The 19,934-nt window shown below is 41.6% G+C and overlaps 1 protein-coding gene across 1 annotated transcript in view; it reads left to right on the top strand.

The window, feature by feature from the left end:
* Nucleotides 1–257: 257 nt before the first annotated feature.
* The window catches only part of GUCA1C (guanylate cyclase activator 1C), a 33,513-nt gene continuing 13,836 nt past the window's right edge, over nt 258–19,934 (top strand). The window contains exon 1 of the mRNA XM_006116810.4: nt 258–452. Within this exon, the coding sequence (XP_006116872.1) occupies nt 258–452 (195 nt within the window). The remainder of the gene's footprint in view (nt 453–19,934) is intronic.

Genomic DNA, 19,934 nt, shown 5'->3' with positions numbered 1-19,934 from the left:
TTAAGTATCTCTATTTGCTTTGTCTGTAAACATGTTACAAAATGTTTCTGGTTTAAAACTGCGTACTAAACGTAATCTCACTTAGCTTTCTATTTTTGCTTGGCTTGTATCTGTATTAGTCTCATAAGAGGTTTACATTAGCTCTTTAGATATGGGGCTTGTATTTGAATTCTAGTTGGGTGCAAACCACTGAAGCTGAGAAGCGTAAGTGTATGAATAAACACCAGGGGGGGGGAAAGATTTTATTGTGTGATACTATGGGAGCCAGTACATCAGCAGTAGATGATATCAATGCTGCGGATACCCATCAGTTGTACACCAAATTTATGAAAGAATGCCCTTCTGGGCAACTTTCTCTCTATGAATTCAAGACACTTCTGGATCTGCATGGTCTGAATCCACAGGCAGATACGTATGTTGATCAAGTGTTCAATACCTTTGACTTGAATAAGGTAAGCTTTGTTTAGTTATAATGGTACACATTTTATTTTACTATGTAACCCATGATCTACTCTGAATTGCTCACAAAGCCTAACACTGCAGAGGGTTGTGTAATATAATTTCAGCTGCATGCATGTAAGTGTGGCAATTGAGACAAAGGTAAATTTCCTTCTGAGTACTTAGAGGGGCATGTTTGGAAAACTAAAGCTGTGACTTTTAATAATGATATTAAGAAATCTTCTTGAAAACTGGTTTGTTTAAAGTTTGTTGTTTGTTAATATGCTTTATTCTTCTGCTCATCAATCTAGTATTTGAGCACATCTTAAACATAAATTAATGTACTTTCACAATGCCCAGAGGGAATGACTATACCCCAAAAGCTGTGCACAGGCTGACCTACCCAAGCTAACCTGAAGCCAGCACAGCATGGGCTAACAAGTTGAATATGTTCCTAAGGTACAATGTGTTGGGCTCATATGACCCATCTTGTACAATCTGCATTGCTATTGCTAATTGTGCTAGCTGGAATCAAGTAGGATCAGGTAGGCTTGCCCATTCCCAGCATAGCGAGAGACAGAATTATATTCTCTATATTACAGATGGGGAACTGAAGCAGAGAGAGGAGCTGTGACTTTCCAAGAGACACACAGCAAGTGGCAGATCTGCAAATATTATTGTAGGTAGTGCTTTATCTATAGCCCCAGACAGAATCATAGAATGAATAAGTGAAGCCACCGTTTTAGTCTACATGTCTCTTTTTTATTCCCTGTCAACACCAAGATAGTTTGTCTAGCATCATCAATGTGTTCTAATTTATTTTGAACTAAATCATACTACAGAACTCCAGTCATCTGAAGAAGTGGGCTGTGCCCAGAAAAGCTCATGATACCATCTACATGTTTTGTTTGTCTATAAAATGCTACCAGACCATTTGTTTTTGTTTTTCTGAGACAACTAACTTGGCTATCCCCTGAAGCTACAGAAACAGTCACCTCTTCTATCCGCTGGCTATTATACTGTCTAATAATTGTATTTTACCTACATGCAGACTCAATGTTTTTTCGTTCCATCTTATATTATTACTTACAGCTTTTTATTTCCATTACATCATTTTTCTTAATTTCAGAGACCAAATAACTACTGCTACTTAAGCAAAAATAATAGAAACAAAAATACATTTCCCCAATCATTTGTATTTTGATGGGTTTGGAGTAAAATTAGAGTGTATATGATTTTGCAATGTGTAAGTATAACCTGTAGGTAGGCTAAAGTTTACTTTATTACCCTTCCTCAGTACCTAAAAACTCAACTACCAAAGAATTCAATCTCAGTCTAAAGGATTTTCAGCCAGGATTACACAGGGTGAACCTTCCCACACTGAAGGCCCCTCCCCTCACAAAAAAGGATGAACTTAAAAATTAAGTACTAACTTTCTAAAATCTTATGATAAATATAATAATAATTAATAATCAATAGCTACAACTTATTTCTTTAAAACCTAACATGGCTACTTTATAATTCACATGCATTATTTTCACAGTTATACATAACATAAAGAAAAAAAATTAAATCTAAACAGGCCATTTTCCACAGAAACAGAAGTCTGCACAGTCCGCAAGAGCAACATATTTCTCCCACTTGCTTGTAGAAATCTTCACTTCAAATGAATGCAGACACTTCCTCCTCCTCCTCTGAAGAAATCACTCAGGGTACATCTACACGTCACAGCTATTTTGAAATAAGCTATTCCGGAACAGTTATTCCAAAATAGCTTATTTAAAATAGCACATCTAATCTGCAGGGAAGCCTCAAAATTAGTCTGAGGCAGGCTTCCCTAATGTAGACGTGCTATCTCAATTTAGAGTCCCAGGAAGCAGTGGGGAGGAATAACGTAGAATGTTCCTGGTGAGGGACTATTTTGAAATAGCAGCAATGGAGCATCTGCACATGCCTTGTTTATAAATAGCTATTTTAGAATAGACATTATTTACAAATTTCGGAATAAGCCCTCAGTTATTTTGAAATTATTCAAAATAACACTAGTTTCTTGAAATAATGGTGCAGTATAGACACACCCACCGTTAGCTAGTCAGCTAACTAGTTAACTAACCACTCCTTTAAGCATATAGAGTATCTTTGAAAACATGTTACAAGAAAACATAACACTGAGAACAGCACAACAAAACTAACTCTTTTCACCATTATCACATTTAAATAAAAGAATAATTGGTGAATCATACCAATTGAGACAATTGAATTAAAACAATTTAGCTACAATCAAACAACATTCAAAATATACAATTAAAATAAAAAATATTTTCCCTCCCAATTTCCCCTTTCTATAATTAACACAACTAGGCCTTTCCTGTCGGTGGATTAACACTATCACTAACCTGCTGCAAAATGCTTCAGAGTTAGAGAAAACAGCCTGCTTTCCACTCCTGGGGATTAGCTTCTCTTAACACACACAGTCCACATGACCTTTTGCAAAGCAGCAGCCCTGACTACTTGTCCTCATGGAGTCTGACACCAACAAACTCTCTTTTCTCTCTTTGCCTTATGACCTTTCCACAGTTTTTCTCCCGCATTTGTGCTGCCTCTTTTGACTCAGCAGCTAACCAAAGTTCAGGAACATTAATGGGGCTTTCAGCTTACTAATGGTGATGTACCAGTTAGGAACAGAAATTATAAGAGTCTGGTATTTTGTTTGCGAAAGCCTTTAGATACAAATATAGTGAACAATGTCCTGCGAATCTGCATGCAGGAGGAACCAAAAACAAAAGAGTAATTTCTTAGCTGGCAGCCCCAAGCCTCTGTAGCCAATACCAGACACTTACACCCCCAAAAAAACCCTTTCTAGCTTTTTTCAAGGGTCACACACCAAGTTCAGAGGCTGCTTCTTGTTTTTTTTTCCTGTGTGTCTATCTGCTTTTCCTACACACATCACTCTCTCTCTCTCTCTCTCTCTCGCTCTCTTTAAAACACTACCCAGTCAAGAGAAACGTAAGGTCAGAAGTCAAATCAGATCCATTTTATAGTGTTTCTATGTACTCAGCTTTTACTTGTTAACCTTACTGCTTCTAGCCAGTTAAGCAGTTCCTGACAGACAGATATACAATACTTTAGCCGTATGCATTTCAGTCAAAGCTAAGGATTTACTTCACGTCATCTTGTCCCCATGCTCCAATGATGCTTTACCATTGCTTACAGTTCAGTAATGGTCTTTCCAATCTGTGATAACTGACAGAAAGCTCAGTCGTGGAGTTATCCAATCATTCCACTTAGCGTCCATTTCAGAGACTCTAGAAACTCTAGTTTTCAAGACTGCATAGCAACGTACTGCAGAAGGCATAGCTTCCTTTAAAGCAAGAGACTTTAAAAAAATTCTGTGGTTTTAAATACAGATTGTTTTAGACAACCAGCAGTTCTGGCCATCCATCTTAACTATGTACAATATTTCATTAGATGCGCCTCATTGGTGTATGGCCCTGTTAGAATACATAAATTCAGAGGGCTCAGGGCCTATCCATCTTCTCTTAAGGCATGTCTAGGCTACCCTTGGCTTCCAAAAGAAGATATGCAAATTTGGCTCAAATTCACATATCTTCTTCCAATCCCTTTTTCAGAAAAGGTTTTTCAAGAAAAAAAAAAAGCAGTCTAGATGGGGTTTTTTTCACAAGCCCCCCCCCCTTTTTTAAAGAACCCTTATTCCTCAAAAAATGAGGTTTACAGGGATCTTTTGAAAAAGGGGAGGTTTTGCATGAAAAACTCTGTCTAGACTGATTGTTTTTTAAACTTCTTCCGAAAAATGAATTGGAAGAAGATATGCAAATTCGGTGTGAATTTGCATATCTTCTTTCGGAAGCCGAGGGTAGTCTAGATGTGTTATTACATTTGCTTCATGGTAGAAAGCAACATGTTTTTCTTATGAGACAGGCCCTCAAACCTAAAAAGGCCACTAGAGATTCTTTTTCTGGACAATGGTGAGGCCTACAATTATCCAAGTGAGATTGTATTGAGGGCAGTCAACATAGAAGCCAAATGTACATGTCAAAACTCAACGACCCTCCTTATTGATAAAATTAATATTTAACCATTGTTAAAATTGTCTTGGGATGCTGGGAAATATGCCTAAACCCCACCATGCCCTGAACTTTCCTAAGAGATTTTTCTGGACGTACCCTCTCACCTCAAATAGTGCATGACAATCCTTTATTGCTTTCAATCAAATTAGCCATGCATTCATGTAAAGATGTTTGGCTGAAAGGAGAATTTGAGAACTCCTAGCATCACTGTCAAATATGTGGTCACAAGATTACTGGGCTCACACCCTCAAGCTCTGTAAAACCCAATAGCTCAATAATCAAGCATTAGTACTTCATATTGGGCAAGGATCTGCCCCTGAGCACCCTGCTCAGAGGAATCTTTATAATCAGTGGGCAAAACTTGGTCTGCTTCCATTGGGCCAGGCCAGAGCAAGCTATAATGCTTCTGAGCTAGCTGCAAGTTATATCTAATATGGTCTTTTGGAAGCAAAGTGAATTGGCTATGCTATAAGTTGGTTAGTATATGGAAGGTGGGGGGGGAGGGGTCATTAATATAGAATCCCCAAAAGAAAAACAAATCCATACTGATACATTTCCATCAGAAAGGTTTCTTATCTTTCTTTAACTGACAGGACCAATTTAGAGTGGTAACCCCTGACCAGAATGTACACTACCTCTCACAAGCTACTTGCACTATCTAATGCCTACAGAGGCATTGACAGACTCTAGAATGAGTTACATTTTAGCCCAAGAAGGCTAAAGTATTTGTGCCACAAGTTAAGTAAAGCCAGGGGAGACTGAACGTGAAATTATAGCAATATACCCATAGGAATACCTACAGAGAAAATAAATCTGCACAGTTGGTATGCTTCTCAGAATGCAGAGCCCATAAAATCTGAACATTATTGGAGTGTCTTTCTATCAAAAGGTCACTTAATTGCAGTTTTCAATTCCCTTGGAACACAAAGTGGTTTTGTATTATAAGGTAAGCAATGTCTCTGTTTTTTCCATGTTTCCAAGTACCAAATCTTCTGTGTCAAAATCCTTCATCCCTAACTTGGTTTCTCACAAATGCATTACAAAAACAATGTCTAATTGATTTTAAAAGCTGCTCTTTAACACTGTTAGCTTCATTGAAGAGAGGACAGAAAGGTGCTAAATATGAAAAACGGCAATTGCATAATTAATCTTTTGGATGTAGCATTTAAAAAAACCTGCTTTATTCATAACAGTTCCATTCATGTTAACAACTATTGCTGAAACAAGGGGAAGACGTGCACAATGGCTAATGGGTTTAATCTCTATTCATACACACAACTCCCCAAGCAAAGTGACTAAAACGGAAGTGTAACTAAGGCCATGGTTACGATGTTTGTTCTGAGGTTATTTAGTTTAAGAAAGTGAGGAACATGTCACTCATCCCAGGCAACTCAGCTCGTTGTTTATCTACTACATATTCAGAGAGTTTGTCCGTCTGTGCGTGTGCATGTGTCTTGTCTGTTTGTGAAAGAGGCTGGTTGGGGACATGCCCCCCACCTCCAGGTGGAAGTACCCAGCCCTAAGCCTCCCAAGCCACAGGCATCCTTTTGGGAAGGCCGGGAGTTGATGCTCCCCTCTTCTTCCCTCCGATTCATATAGGGATGTTGCTGGCTGTTTCCCTTCATCAGGGAGCAAGGGAAAAGTGCACAGTTTGCTGCATTCCTCGCTCTGGCTGGGGAGCACGGGAGCAGATGAACCTGGACTTGTCCCAGCCAGAGGACATGCACTCCTCCGCTGGCTGTGCTCACTAGAGCTGCAGCGACCATGGAGAGGTGCTTCTCACTTGGCCCCAACCTGCTGCAGTGAGAGAGGGCTGGGATAGTCCTCTCTCCTCAGGGCAACCTGCAAACTGAACCCCTCATCATCAGTCCCACCCCAGAGCACTGATTTAAATGAAGAAAAACAAACATATTTTCAGTTAAGCACCTGAGCAACCCCCCGATAAATCTTCTAGTAATGTTATAAAGGGAAACATCCTATAACTGCAACAATTCAAAAACTAAACTAATAAACTCACCACTTAAAATCACTAGCAGTAAACCCTTATAGTGAACTTGCATGTAGTAAAATATGGACTGCTCTTGTAATGAAAAAGCTTTTACACCAAGTACTTGTACATGAGAAGCACCAAAAAGAGGAGAGGTACTCAGAAATTTGGTCACTCTAGCAACCTCACAAGATGAGGGTTCTCCAACCAACAAACTAGAATCTTGAGTCACATTCTTTGAATATTACTTAGTAATGTACATATACACGCAATATGAATAAGTAACAAGTAATGTACAATGTAGTATTTCAGAGTTTTATTGTAACTTTGCCTTAATAAAATTTTACACGTATAAAACCCTGTAGGCTCACTCCCCTGCTGGTTCTCCTATTCCGTCTGCTCTTTGGACATGGTGTATGACTAGGTGACCGCCTAGTCCTCTGCCGTGTGCCCCATGGAATGTACTTCCAGGCAGAAGCACCTTTGTTTATACAACACAGCAACACAGGCTACGTCTAGACTACAGGGTTTTTGCGGGATACCAGAGTTATCCCGCAAAAACCCTGCCACGTCCAAGGAATGTGTTTCCCTTCCACTTTTGTTCATGGAAGAGCAAATGCTTTCTTTCGGGCAGCCCAGTATATCTCATTTCACAAGGCAAAGGGCTCTGCCGAAAGAGGAGGCTTTTCCACCATGTGACCCCTCTTCCGAAAAAATAAAGTGGAAAAAGATACACAAAAAGCGAAGTGCATTTTGCGTAGCTTTTTCCACAAAAACATTCAAGTCTAGACCTAGCCCTCAGCGTGCATGACACAGCTCATGTTTCAGAGAGCTTATGTACGTGGCAGGCACAAACACATTCAAGAAGTGAGATTACAGTGACCCTAATGCAGTAGCAATTCTCGAGATTGTAATACCTTGCACATTGACAATAAAGACAACATGATAGGGAAATATTTCCTAAATGTTACATTTCTATTAATTAAATGTTCTCATTCTGGCCCATAGATAAGAATGTCTTATTTGTCAGCTTAAATATGGAACCAATTCATAATGGTCTAGGCAATTAGGCTTTGATTGAGTGTAAGGAGAAAATCCTCGTAACCCAAATGTACATGAAATCTTGTTAAAATTGCCTACAATATTTTAATGACATTTCCTGAGATATGAAAAGGTATACAGGCAGTCCCCGAGTTATGCGGATCCGACTTATGTCTGATCCGCAGTTACGAACGGGGCTTTTCTCGCCCAGGAGGACTGGAGCGGCGGGACGCCCAGATGAGCTGCAGTCCCGCCGCCCCCGTCCTCCAGGGCGAGAAAAGCTGCTCCACGTCTCCCTGGTCTGCTGGGGGGGAGCCCCCCCCCCCCCCCCCAGTAGACCAGGGAGATGCGGAGCAAAGCTGCGGAGCACACCCGCAGCGGGACAGCCCGGGCGCGCCTGGGCTGTCCCGCTGCGGGTGTGCTCCAAGGCTTTGCTCCCCGTCTCCCTGGTCAGCAGACCAGGGAGACGGAGCAAAGCCGTGGAGGACGCGGGCGGTCCCGCCACCCGTGTCTCCCTGGTCTGCTGGGGGGGGGGATGCAACTAGTGCCCTTCCTCCCCCCCAGCAGACCAGGCTTTTCTTGCCTACGCCTGGGGTAGAGCAGCTGGGGCGCTGCTGGGTTGGTCCCGCAGCACTGCTCCTCGGCGCTACTGTACCAACCCGGCAGCACCCCAGCTGCTCTGCCCCAGGCGTCCTGATTCAGCCGCTGCTGGTCAGTTTCAGCAGCGGCTGAATCAGGACGCCTGTGGCAGAGCAGCTGGGGTGCTGCTGGGTTGCTTCAGTAGTGCCGAGGAGCAGCGCTACTGGAGCAACCCAGCAGCACCCCAGCTGCTCTGCCCCAGGCGTCCCCAAGTCAGCCGCTGCTGAAACTGACCAGGGGCTGACTACAGGAAGCCCGAGGCAGAGTTGAGACAATCCGTAGAGACAATCGACTTTTGCTCCAGAATTTAAGCTTTCCTTTAAAAAAAAGTCTCTAGATATTGTATTTGTAAACAGAACTTTCAACATGCAAAGGAGGTACTATAAACCAAGAGTATCTATTTGAATTTGCAAACAGCTTGCCATAATTGAAGAGAGTTATGAACTGCTCTTTTACATCATTGGGAAAATTAACAATGTTCATATCACTATCATTAGGCTTCAGTCTGAAGAGCAGGTCAAAGTGCACAAGGAAGAAGAAGGGTGATAATGTTATGAATATGCACACAGGCTACTTCAAGCAGTGGCCACTTTTGGTATTGCAAGTCCAGGGGCAGCCCGAGGTGGGCTGCAGCAGCTGGTGCCCCAAGCGGAACGCGCGATCGGCGCCCCTGCCTGCACTGCCGTCAATGGCGTGACATTGTCATTGGGCGCCCCGTTGAAGAAGGTGCCCTAGGGGACGGCCTAGTCGACCTATACTCACGGGCCGCCCCTGTGCAAGTCTGCAGGGTTTTGTGTCAAGGGAAATGTGGGGGAGGGGAGAATTGATAACTTAGAAGTAGCGCTACTTTCTTTCCCAGTCTGAGCCCTGCTTCCATGAATACCATCCCCAGTAATCAAGTTTCTGATATTAAAACTTTGGACTTTCTCTCGTTTCATTGAAAAAAAAATCTTGCTCTCCTACAGCCATGTTGTTTGTATGGCAAAGCCAGTAGTAAAAGCATTTGTGTCAATAAATTAAGCAGATTCTGTACAAAGATCTAGAGGGAGCAGATAAATAAATAGGAGAACCACTGAACATTTTTTATTACAACTAGAAAGGACAGTACCATTCTCTCTCATATTTTAAATACTGTGTGTGCTTGTGTCTCTATACACAACCTCAGCTAAATTGAGAAACAAAACCACAAATGAAAAGAAAATCATTTGCCCCTCAAGCAATTTATTGTGCCCACATAATGGTACATGAAATTATGTTGTATATAAAATAACTAACAGCTTTGGTTTGCAGCACTTGGTTATGACAGTGCAGCTTATTAGTTAACTATAAATCATCAGCTTTGAAGGGATATAGGTTACATTGTTTGAGCCTCATATTCAAGGATCTTTAACATTTAGTTCACCTTTATAGAAATTCTTGGGGAATGCAGTAGAAATTAAGCTGGCCTATGGTCTGCAAATATTTAATTGTATTATATAGAAACTCTATTAGCAAATTATATCTTTTCTATAGATTTCAACTCCCTAAAGAATTGTATAAACAGACTTTTCTATTAAACTCTGCAGAATAGTTCAAGAAACTGCCTCATTTTGTTACATTGTAAAATCTTTCCACATAACAAAAAGTACAAAGCTAAGCATCAGAATATTTTCTTCATAAATGTATTCTATAATGGTTTGGCCAAGTGCACTCTGGCAGGCTGTAGCATTGTACTGTCAGCTAGGTCCCCAAGCTCCAAACCTTAATATGCTTTCTAGTGAACTTTAGCTATTTTCTTGTTAAGAGTAAAAAATAGCCTAAAATGTACCATATAACACACACAGCTTTCCTGTTGTATTCTAAATATCTTTTTAATGTGGTAAAGATCTTGTGCTTTTGCTGTGACTTTGTTCAGTGACTAGAGATGTCTGTCACCTGTGTTACCCTTTGATTATGAAAAAACTTTAAAAAAACAACAACTAATAGTCCTGCAGCACCTTAGGCTGTGTCCAGACTCAGGGGTTTTTTCGAAAAAAGTAGCCTTTTTTCGAAAAAACTTCCCCTGCGTCCAGACTCAAGCCACGTTCTTTCGAAATTAATTCGAAAGAACGCGGCTTTTCTTTCGATGGCGGTAAACCTCATTTCACGAGGAAGAACGCCTTCTTTCGAAAGTTCCTCTTTCGAAAGAAGGCGTTCTTGAATGTAAATAGGGCTTCTTCAAAAGAGAGCATCCAGACTCACTGGATGCTTTCTTTCGAAAAAGCAAGCCGCTTTTTCGAAATTTCTCCGTGCAGTCTAGACGCTCTCTTTCGAAAGAGGCTCTTTCGAAAGAAGCCTGCAGTCTAGACATAGCCTTAGAGACTAACAAAAATGTAGATGGTATCATGAGCTTTTGTGGGCAGAACCCACTTCTTCAGTAAGTCTGCTGGAAATGTTGTTGGCTATTTTTCACATTGCAGCAATGTTGCCCTGTTGAGGAGAAGAGCAAAGGACAGTATTGATGATCTCTTAAATAAATTGCTTTTGGACCATGCCTTTCAGTGAATGGGTTGCATGACTTCTAGTCTGTCTGCTCTGAGGTGTACTTAGGACTGGATGTCTTGGATGATATTCATGACTTCCAGCACACACTGTTACCTTCCTTGGCATTCCACAGAATGGAAACTGAGTGGGAACATGCCCAATCGAGTGTGAAACTGTGGTGCCTTCAAGGGCCACTACTTCTGAGAAGTTGAGGGAACAGTCCATTATGAATGGTCACGTGGCTGCGTTCCCAATATCAGTGAGGATTCTGGAGGGTGTTCTTTCTACTTACCTTCCCTGTAGCTCAGGATGTCTCCTCACTCCCTCTTTCATTTGTGACCAGAAAGGCTTCTCTGCCTTAGTCATCTGAAAGCATTTTGCATTTATCCTTTCCATCCCTGACAACTTGTTCTTATGGTTATTTTCCCCTGCAATCACAAACTGCTCTTTTATCATAATTAAAATGCAAGTGAGAAAGTTGAACTTCTCCATCCATCATTTGCAGCTTGTATTATTGCTTGAAGTGTATCATCCGTGGTTATTTCTCTTTCCATTTCAGACCATAGTCCTGCTGCTCACAATGATTTTTACCATATTCTCACGTTACAAGAGTTTGTGACAGATAATCTGGTGGGATGTGCCCTGGCGATAGGGGCATCAAAGAGCCATTGCCCTCCCTGCTCCTCCCACCCCCTACACACACACTTCTGAATACCTTAACTTGGCAGGGGCAAAATTAATGGGAGGCACAAACGTGGAACCTCTTTCCTGCTGGCATGATGAGGGGTAGCTAGGCCAAATCTGAGTGACACTGGAGCCCTGTGCTCAAGGTTGTAACACCACTCACTCAGAATTGGCCAGGTTGCTCTTTTCCGGTGCACAGATTACAGCACTACTGAATTTTGGCCTGTTTGAGTTATTTCTGCCCTCACTCCACCCACCACATTACCCTTCCCATAGATACTTCTTGCAGTCTTTCTAGAGTTATTGTCTGGTTGTGTCACCAGAAAACACATGTGCTCTTGACAGCACATCTGTCGTTAATGGGTGATGTCCCGGCTGGGAGCAGAGTGTACGTGTGGCACTGAAAATCCGACCCTTTTAAAAATGTCAAATTGGACACCTACAAATGGATTACTACGCTTGTAAATCTGAACTTGAAGTTCCTTTATCTTCATGTGTCTGCATGTTCAAAATAACCTGATTTTAAACCATAAAATTTATTCCCTAGGGATGTGTCTATACAGAAAAGTTATTTCGGAATAGTAGCCGTTATTCTGAAATAACTATGCAAGCGTCTACACAGCAATTCTATTATTTCGAAATAATTTTGAAATAACAGATGGCTTATTCTGACCTCCGTAAACCTCATTTTATGAAGAATAACACCTATTCCAAAATAGATATTTTGAAATAAGGCATGCGTAGATGCTCCACTTCTACTATTTCAAAATAGCCCCTCACCAGAGCCATTTTAAGTTATTCCTCTTGGGGATCTAAATCGAGATAGCACGTCTACATTGGGGAGGCCTACCTCAGACTAATTGTGAGGCTTCGCTGTAGAGTAAACGTTCTATTTTGAAATAAGCTGTTTCAGAATAACTATTCCAGAATAGCTTATTCCAAAATAACTGTGCAATGTAGATGTAGTCTGCGTGACCAATTTCTCTCAAGTAGGTGATTTCAGTTATAGGAAACTGACTCCTGTGTTTATTCAAGTTAAAGTTGCTGCTTCTTGCCATTTCCAGTACTTTCTGCATTTAATATTCGAGAGCAGCACAGCCCCACATCAAATTACCAGTGTATATGTCTCAAAATCCAGTGTTCAATATATTCTACAAGGCAATCTCAAGAAGCAATAACTGTCAAACTGCATTGAAAGAACAAAACTTGGTGCCTTGTGTCCCAGAAAAAGAAATTTTGCCAAGATTTTTGGAAGGAAAGAAAAAAAAAAGCTTCCATCTTCTCCATACATATTGTTGTTCCTTGTGGAACAAGTGGAAATGTTGTTTTGTAATGTACCTTTCCTTGTTCAGCTCCTCAAACTCAACGCAAAGTTTGTTTCTGTCTTTGTAGCAATGAAGGGCGGGGTCAGATTCAGAGTGTGGGCTCTTCTAATCTAGTATTTATTATTATTTGATTTTATGTGGTGCTTAATCAAGTCTCATTTATTATATAACAATACCAAAAACTAGCAGTTTAATTAGGTAGTAGTTGCTTATCATATTAGTAGTTAGTAGGTGTTTATCATAGTTATCAATTGTAATAACTATGGCATTTTCCCATTGTGGTTTTTTTTCTATTATGGACAACTTATTTTATGACCCCTGGATTACCTGCCAATTTCAGGCAATGTAAGGTATCGGAGTCTGATACCTGTCCAAAACAAATATTTAACCTATTTTACTGGGCTTTTTAACTGGGGTTTTAAAAAGGCCTGGGTGTGGTGAGTGTTAAGTAATCTAAGGCCTTGACTTTGAAATCCCTAGACTCACAACAAGTTTATCATCCAGGTGACTCATCCTTTCTTTCTTCTGATGTAGACAGAGCTCTGTGAGGTTTACAATATAGGAGCCCTTCAGGAGCAAAGCTAAAACCAAGACCCTGCTTGTTCTGCATAGCCCCTTAAAGACCCCATGATGCTCTTACTAAGCTTGAGGATTCACCATGTGTTTCTTGTCAAAATGACTCCTTCCCACATTGTTAAGCAGTGGCAGAGTGCAACTGGGAGGAAGAGGGAAGCAATGGGTCATTGGTGGTGCCTCTCTATTCAGTGGGTGCACTCTGCTGCTACAACTGTCTCCCCTTTCTCACCCCACTAAGAGGGAATGGGTCACCAGCAGCAGTGCCCTCCATCACTCCCTGCAAACCTAACCCTGTGTTGCAGGGTAAAAGGGAGGCCCCAGGGCAGAGAGATGAGGAAAAGGAGAGTAACTGAGCAAGTGTGCCCAAAATTCATGCCACAAGGGCAGCTCCTATCTCATAGGGCTGGACCCAACTCTGGGTGTTGTGGCCTGAAACTTGGCTTCACACCACCATTCAAGTTTGACCCGGCTGCCCCTGTATCATGACATGTATTGTGACATGGCACATGAGGTCATGGTACCACACGATGTAGAGTGCCATGTTGCACCACCCAGAGTGGGAAGCCAGGCCCAGCACCATGGGACAAGATCTGAGCTGTAGGGCAGGTGTACTCACCAGTTCACATGGAAATTCATGCCCTGTGCCTGCTGTCAGTTCTATAATGCAGTGATTCTCAAACTTTTTTGTGGAGGGTAGACCACTTGAAAATTGCTGAGGATGTCAGTGGGGACCACTTAACGGTCTTTCCAAATGCTGTGTGTACCATTAACTAACTATTAATAATTGCTTTGGATAAAAGCATTATAAAAACAAACCTTAATCATAATTAATGCTTTTTTGTTCCACAAAAAGAAGCACACAACTCATAGTTTAATATCAAGAGGGGTCTCTTCCCCCACCACAGCAGCCACAGAACTGAGGCTGGGAAGGAGGCCATCTCTCCTTGGCAGCACCCAGCCAGCCCTGGTGCTGGGGAAAATTGCTTCTTTCTCTGTCACAGTCCTGCACATCCCAAATTCCTCCCCACCCCTTCTTCTCACCCCACTGACCCCCTCCCACCTCCTACATCCTCCACTTCACCCCACTGACCCGCCCTCATCTCCTACATCCTCCACCTCACCACACTGCCCCCTCCCATGTACCTCTCATTCACCCTAAGGCCATCACCCCAGCTTACATGTGAGAGTCCAGGGTCCAGGTGCCTCATTAGTGAAGCCACACAGTATGAGATACCAATTAGATGGTACCAATTCTCTCTCGTGAGGCATCTCAGATGCACACCTTAGAAGGAACTATCCATCAGACACCTGAATGGAGGTTGCAGACCACTGGTGCTCCATGGACCACAGCTGGAGAACCTCTGGCATAATAGGTTTGAAAAGGCAACACACATACACCTAAAGTCTGCTGAGGCAGGTGGTTGTCATCTCTCTTAGCTCAGTCCCTGTTGCTAAGCAGTGATTTTTGTGCTAATTGGTTAGCTCACATCCTCCTACAGTTGTCTACGCTACTTTTACATGGTTAGTAAATCACTTTGGAATATAAGCACTATGCAAATTTTAACATTATAACTAACATACACAGCTTTGATAGTACTGGCTGAATGGAAACATCCATCACATCTAACCTGCTTTTTGTGAATTCTGAATTCAGTGCAAAAAATGTGAGTTTCGACCCTCTTAAAACCAGTTCTGCATTCACTAGATCGGAATTGACTGTTTAAAGTACTTGCACATAAAGTAATGTTTGAATGGCCATTGGGAAGGCAATGTTTAGATCTTTTAAAGTAATTCTGCGGATTATCAACACTATTCTGGGTACAAAAGGATAATGTTCTTGTTAAACTCCTGGTGCAGGAGTGTTACCTAATTATCATTGCATAATGTCGTAATTCCTTTAGTGCCCCATTTTCTTTTTTCAGACCACAGAGCTCTGCTGAATGACTAAAGGGAGCAGCCACCAGCAATGGCACACAGCTCACATTCTAAAGCAAGATCCTGTCATAAAAGTATGAAAATAAATTGTCCCTTTCCTTATGAAATGAAGCTGCTACTGAACAAGCCCCCTTTAAAAACCTCATCAGCCTTGCCGGCTGCACACTAATGTCTTCTCATTACATCCAGAGCAAGAGCTTTCACCTTTTGCATTTAATATGTTTAATCTGTCAAATTAAGTGCATAGAAATCTGGTCTTGATACAAATGCCACACAAATTCTCAAAGCCTGTGTATCATTCCCTTCAGCAGAAGCACCATATAATTCAACTAAGATAATTAACTGGAAGTAAATAGTGCTTCTATTTAACCTTTCAGAATTAACTCTCATTTACTAACTAATTATTTAATTTCCTTCTTGCTGCCCAATTTTTTTTTCATGGTTTCCAACCCAAACCATGCAGAATGTGGCCGCTTCAATGTAATTTTACTGGGATTTTTAAAAGACATTGGAAAGCCTATTCAAAAGCTAACTCCCCCCCCCTCTCCAGTTTTGATGTCTGCTTTCTCCAGTGCTGTTTAGAGCAGAACAGTTCTCAGGGGAGCAGGGAAGAATGTCCGCCACCAATGCCCACATACCCAGGGAGATTTAATAAAAATCAGGAAGTTTCCTAATAAGGGTATAGTCTTAGATGGGTTTCACTGGACTAATTACAGTGTTAGAAAGTCCAGATTTTTTTAAAGTTGTATTCAAGCGTCTCATGTTACTATAGGGTCTATGTTGTGTCAGTGCACTGAGAAAAATTGCACAGGAACTGAATAGTAAAAACAGGATCCAAGCAATAAGTTTTTAGTGTGTGAATTTGATAATCTGTCATAGAATTAGATGTTGATGTTTTCTTTGGTCTGGTTGGTTGGATTACTTGGTGGTGCAAGTGTGGGGAAGGCTGCTTGTTAACCCCAAAGCTGGATGTTTTAGGTCAGGGATCCCCAAGTTTATTTTGTGCAGCAGATTTAAAGAAAGGATTTTGGTCTTGATTCCTTTAAGAGTTCGGTGTCTATGAAAGTAGCTAGGCTGCTGTTCAGTTGTAGCACAGTAGAGCTGCCTCTCAGTTATGTTTAAACAAAGCACGAGAGATCTTTTATAGGAGAAAAGGCAGTACGCTGCTTTTATTGAGAATACAACAGTAGTATGTGCTTTTCAGTCACTCACACACACCATACACACAGTCCTACCAGACGATGTTATAGTTACCAGCCCAGAGTCTGGATCAATCTAGTGGCCAGCCAGATCGATCACAGAGCTGGGCTTTGTCAGTCATGATCCAATGCTTTCCTGGAGTTGGTGGCAAGACAAACCCGAAGTTCCATGGCAAAGCACCCTGCTTTTATAATCCTTTCCTCTATAGATTTCGCTGTGTCAGTCTGTGACCAGTTACTGTTATCTTTTGATGTTGACATTTCAGACGTCCCTGAGAGGTCATCCTGTCCTGGATTGTTAATCAGTTGTTTTTAGGGATGCCTTCACCTTTAGAGCCGTCAATCTTGCCCCTTCCTTACTCACGATGTTCAATGATGATTTTTCTGACACTGACAAGTCTGTCTTTCACAGTCTGTCTTCACCCTGCATTCTCCCCCTTCTCTCTTGACCACCTGGCTCTAATGACGACCTTCACACCTTATCTCATTCACACAAACAGTCTTTCACAGAGATACAAACCAGTAGAGTTTTATATTGAACGAAAGCAAACAGCATTGTAAATTGCCTTACTAAATCTTGTAATAAAAACAGTTCACATTGAAGGCCCATGCCTCTGATATTTCTAATCTCATTAACATAGACACAATACCAAAATCCTGTCTCTTTACTTACTAAACTTTAAAAGAAATGTGTGTGTGTGTGTGTGTATATATTTAACTAAAAGCCTAAAAATCTATCCCTACCTTAACATGTCATACATTACTACATTATTAAACCTAAAATACAAAAATAAAACTCTTACTCCAACATCTCTTCACTTTTAGAGGAGTGTAATACTCCTCAGAGCTATCCTGGTTTGCAAGGCACCACAATACCCCCTGCAATTAGCATTTTGATGCTTTGCCTGTGCCTGAGGTGGATCAGCTCCCTGAAACCGCCAACCTCAGGCAACACAAGCATTGCCTTGTAGGCCTCATTCTCTCAATAGGCCCACATCAATCATGCGGTGTGCAGCCCCAGACCTTCACTGCCTTACCAGGCCAAACCACCCTGGTCCAGTACACTGTTCTGACAAACTGAAGAGAGATAAGTGACATGATCCCTCCTGCAGCAACCAAGGCGGTGGTAGACAAAGAGGTCCAGGTAATGGTGGACGTTGGGGTTATCACAAGGCCTTAGAGAGAAGGGTATAATCTCATGGTGTTTGTCTCAAAACCAGTCAGGATTCTTTGCTTCTGAATCAATTTTAAGAAGGTCAATGCCATCTCCATGTTCAATACCAACACAATGCCCTGAATGAAAAAGCTACTTGACTGGCTCAGAGAGGCCCAGTATGTAATTACCCTCAATCTCACCATAAGTTATCCACAAATCCCGCTCAACACAGGATCAAAAGAAAAATAGCCTTTGTCACCCCGAGCAGGCTCTGTTAATTCACCTGCATACTCTTTTGCTTCTGTGCATGGCTGCAACTTTCCAATGACTGATGGACTGCCTACTTCAGCCCCACACTTAGTATGCCACCACTTTTCTCAGTGATGTGGTAGTATACAATCACTGCTGGGAGAACCACCTAAAGCAGGTGGTGCTGTAGTGAGAGCTCTCCCCAGGGAGATGGAGGAATCCTAAAAGATTGAGGTACACTCAGAAGGGGTAATAAGAAGCAGTCCAGGGACACCACACGTTAGTTCAGTTGCATTAAGAGAGTCTAGATCATGTTTTGGTGGGATCCCCAGTAACCAAATGGCAGAACTCTCTGCCACTGTCAAGGTCCTGGGCTGGAACCCAGTGGAGTAGGGCAGACCTGAGTCCTCTACCGCTCTGCCACCTCCTCCTTTTTGGGGTTAGCAGCCTACTCACAGAGCCCTTAGACTGCTTACTACTCTATGAGGGGGCCAGAGCTATTAGAGAGCTAATTCCCCTCTTGAGCTTTGCATTTATAGGTGCAACACAGTGAGTTATATGACCCCTTCATTTTGAAAGGGATATTATCTTTGTAAATCTGATGGATGTCATGCATTTGGAGACAAGGAATAGTGTTTAATCTCTTATCAGCACTCCTGTGTCACGTTTCTATTACGGTGTGCAGTGAGTAGACATGCTTCTTGTCTGCCTGCACTTAAAAAGTAATTATGATCTGGGCTTGGGAGTCTAGTAAGTGTTCTGCACCAGCCATGTGGTAGTTATGTGCTCAGTTCTTGAGGCCTCCACTAATTTCTACACTACAAAATGATGTTGGCACATAACCCACCATAAGTAAATAAATTAATTAATTTAATTTAATTGCATTAAATCAAATTAAATAACTTGTGTGTGCATACTCAACTCCTTGTGTCACCATTGTGGCTCCGTTTATATTGCATATTGTTTGCGGAAGAGGAAGTGCAAATGAAGTGCTCATTAGCATTTCTCGCACTCTCATTTGCATGTTCTCTTCCGATCCTTTTTGTGTAAGAGGTTTTTGCAGAAAAAAATGCATGTAGATGGGGCCATTTTGTGCAAAAAAAACCCCTTTTGCGCAAGAACCCTTATTCTTCATTTTTGAATGCCAGACACATTTTTGAGGAATAAGGGTTCTCATGTAAAAGGGTTTTTTGGCGCAAAATGGCCCCATCTACACTACATTTTTCCGCAAAAAGGATCGGAGGAGAATATGCAAATAAGAGTGCGAGAAATGCTAATGAGAGCTTCATTTGCATTTCCTCTTCCACAAAAATGCAGAGTAGACAGAGCCTGTCTGTGTCCTCACCAGGTACGCTTGTATTGATTGTAGCGGCAATGTGGTACAGCTCCTGAAAGCAAGTAACACTCAACATGCAGCGACTACACTGATACTTTGTGAACCAAATTACATCAACCATGTGTCTATGCTGTCTAGATGGTGTTACTAAATCAGCAACTGTCAGTGGGAGCTAAATTTAAGTGATCACAGCTAGGTCAATGTAAGGCACTTTACATTGGCCTAATTGTGTCATGGAGATCCAGGCCTCATTCTACCCAGATTACCAAATAGAGATGGGTGAATTTCAAAATTTTCAGAGTTTAGTTCAGATAGGCATCCAACAACTTCTCCTTTAGTTTTTCCAGACATTTAAGCTCCTATTGAAAATTGTCAGAACTATCTATATCTCCAGTCCTAAGTAAACAAAACTGACCTGAAAATCTGTTTTTAAGGGGGAATTTTTAATGTCATTTTTGGATTTCCTTATCCTGGCACAAGATGGAAATATTGCTGCAATTCCTTATCCAGTAATAGATACTAAATACTAATGATTACTAAATACTACCATTAGCTGATGCTTCAGGCATAGATACTCTAGAAATACTCACTTATGCATCTCTATCCCTCCCTCTGGTACACTGGCTGCTCAGTTTAAGATGTGGCTGAAGGTCTTTGCAGATCTATAGTTTTGCCGGTGATTAGCTATGTTGGTTTCAGTATCACTGTTAGTCATGCTTTCCATGTTGGCCTGACAGCCCATCATTACTTGGAGAGTGGATAGACATTCACATGACAAA

Source organism: Pelodiscus sinensis, chromosome 1 (genome assembly GCF_049634645.1).
Source record: "Pelodiscus sinensis isolate JC-2024 chromosome 1, ASM4963464v1, whole genome shotgun sequence".
Lineage (NCBI taxonomy): Eukaryota > Metazoa > Chordata > Testudines > Trionychidae > Pelodiscus > Pelodiscus sinensis.
The sequence above is the reverse complement of the archived record's forward strand: the minus strand, read 5'-3'. Positions and strand labels throughout refer to the sequence as shown.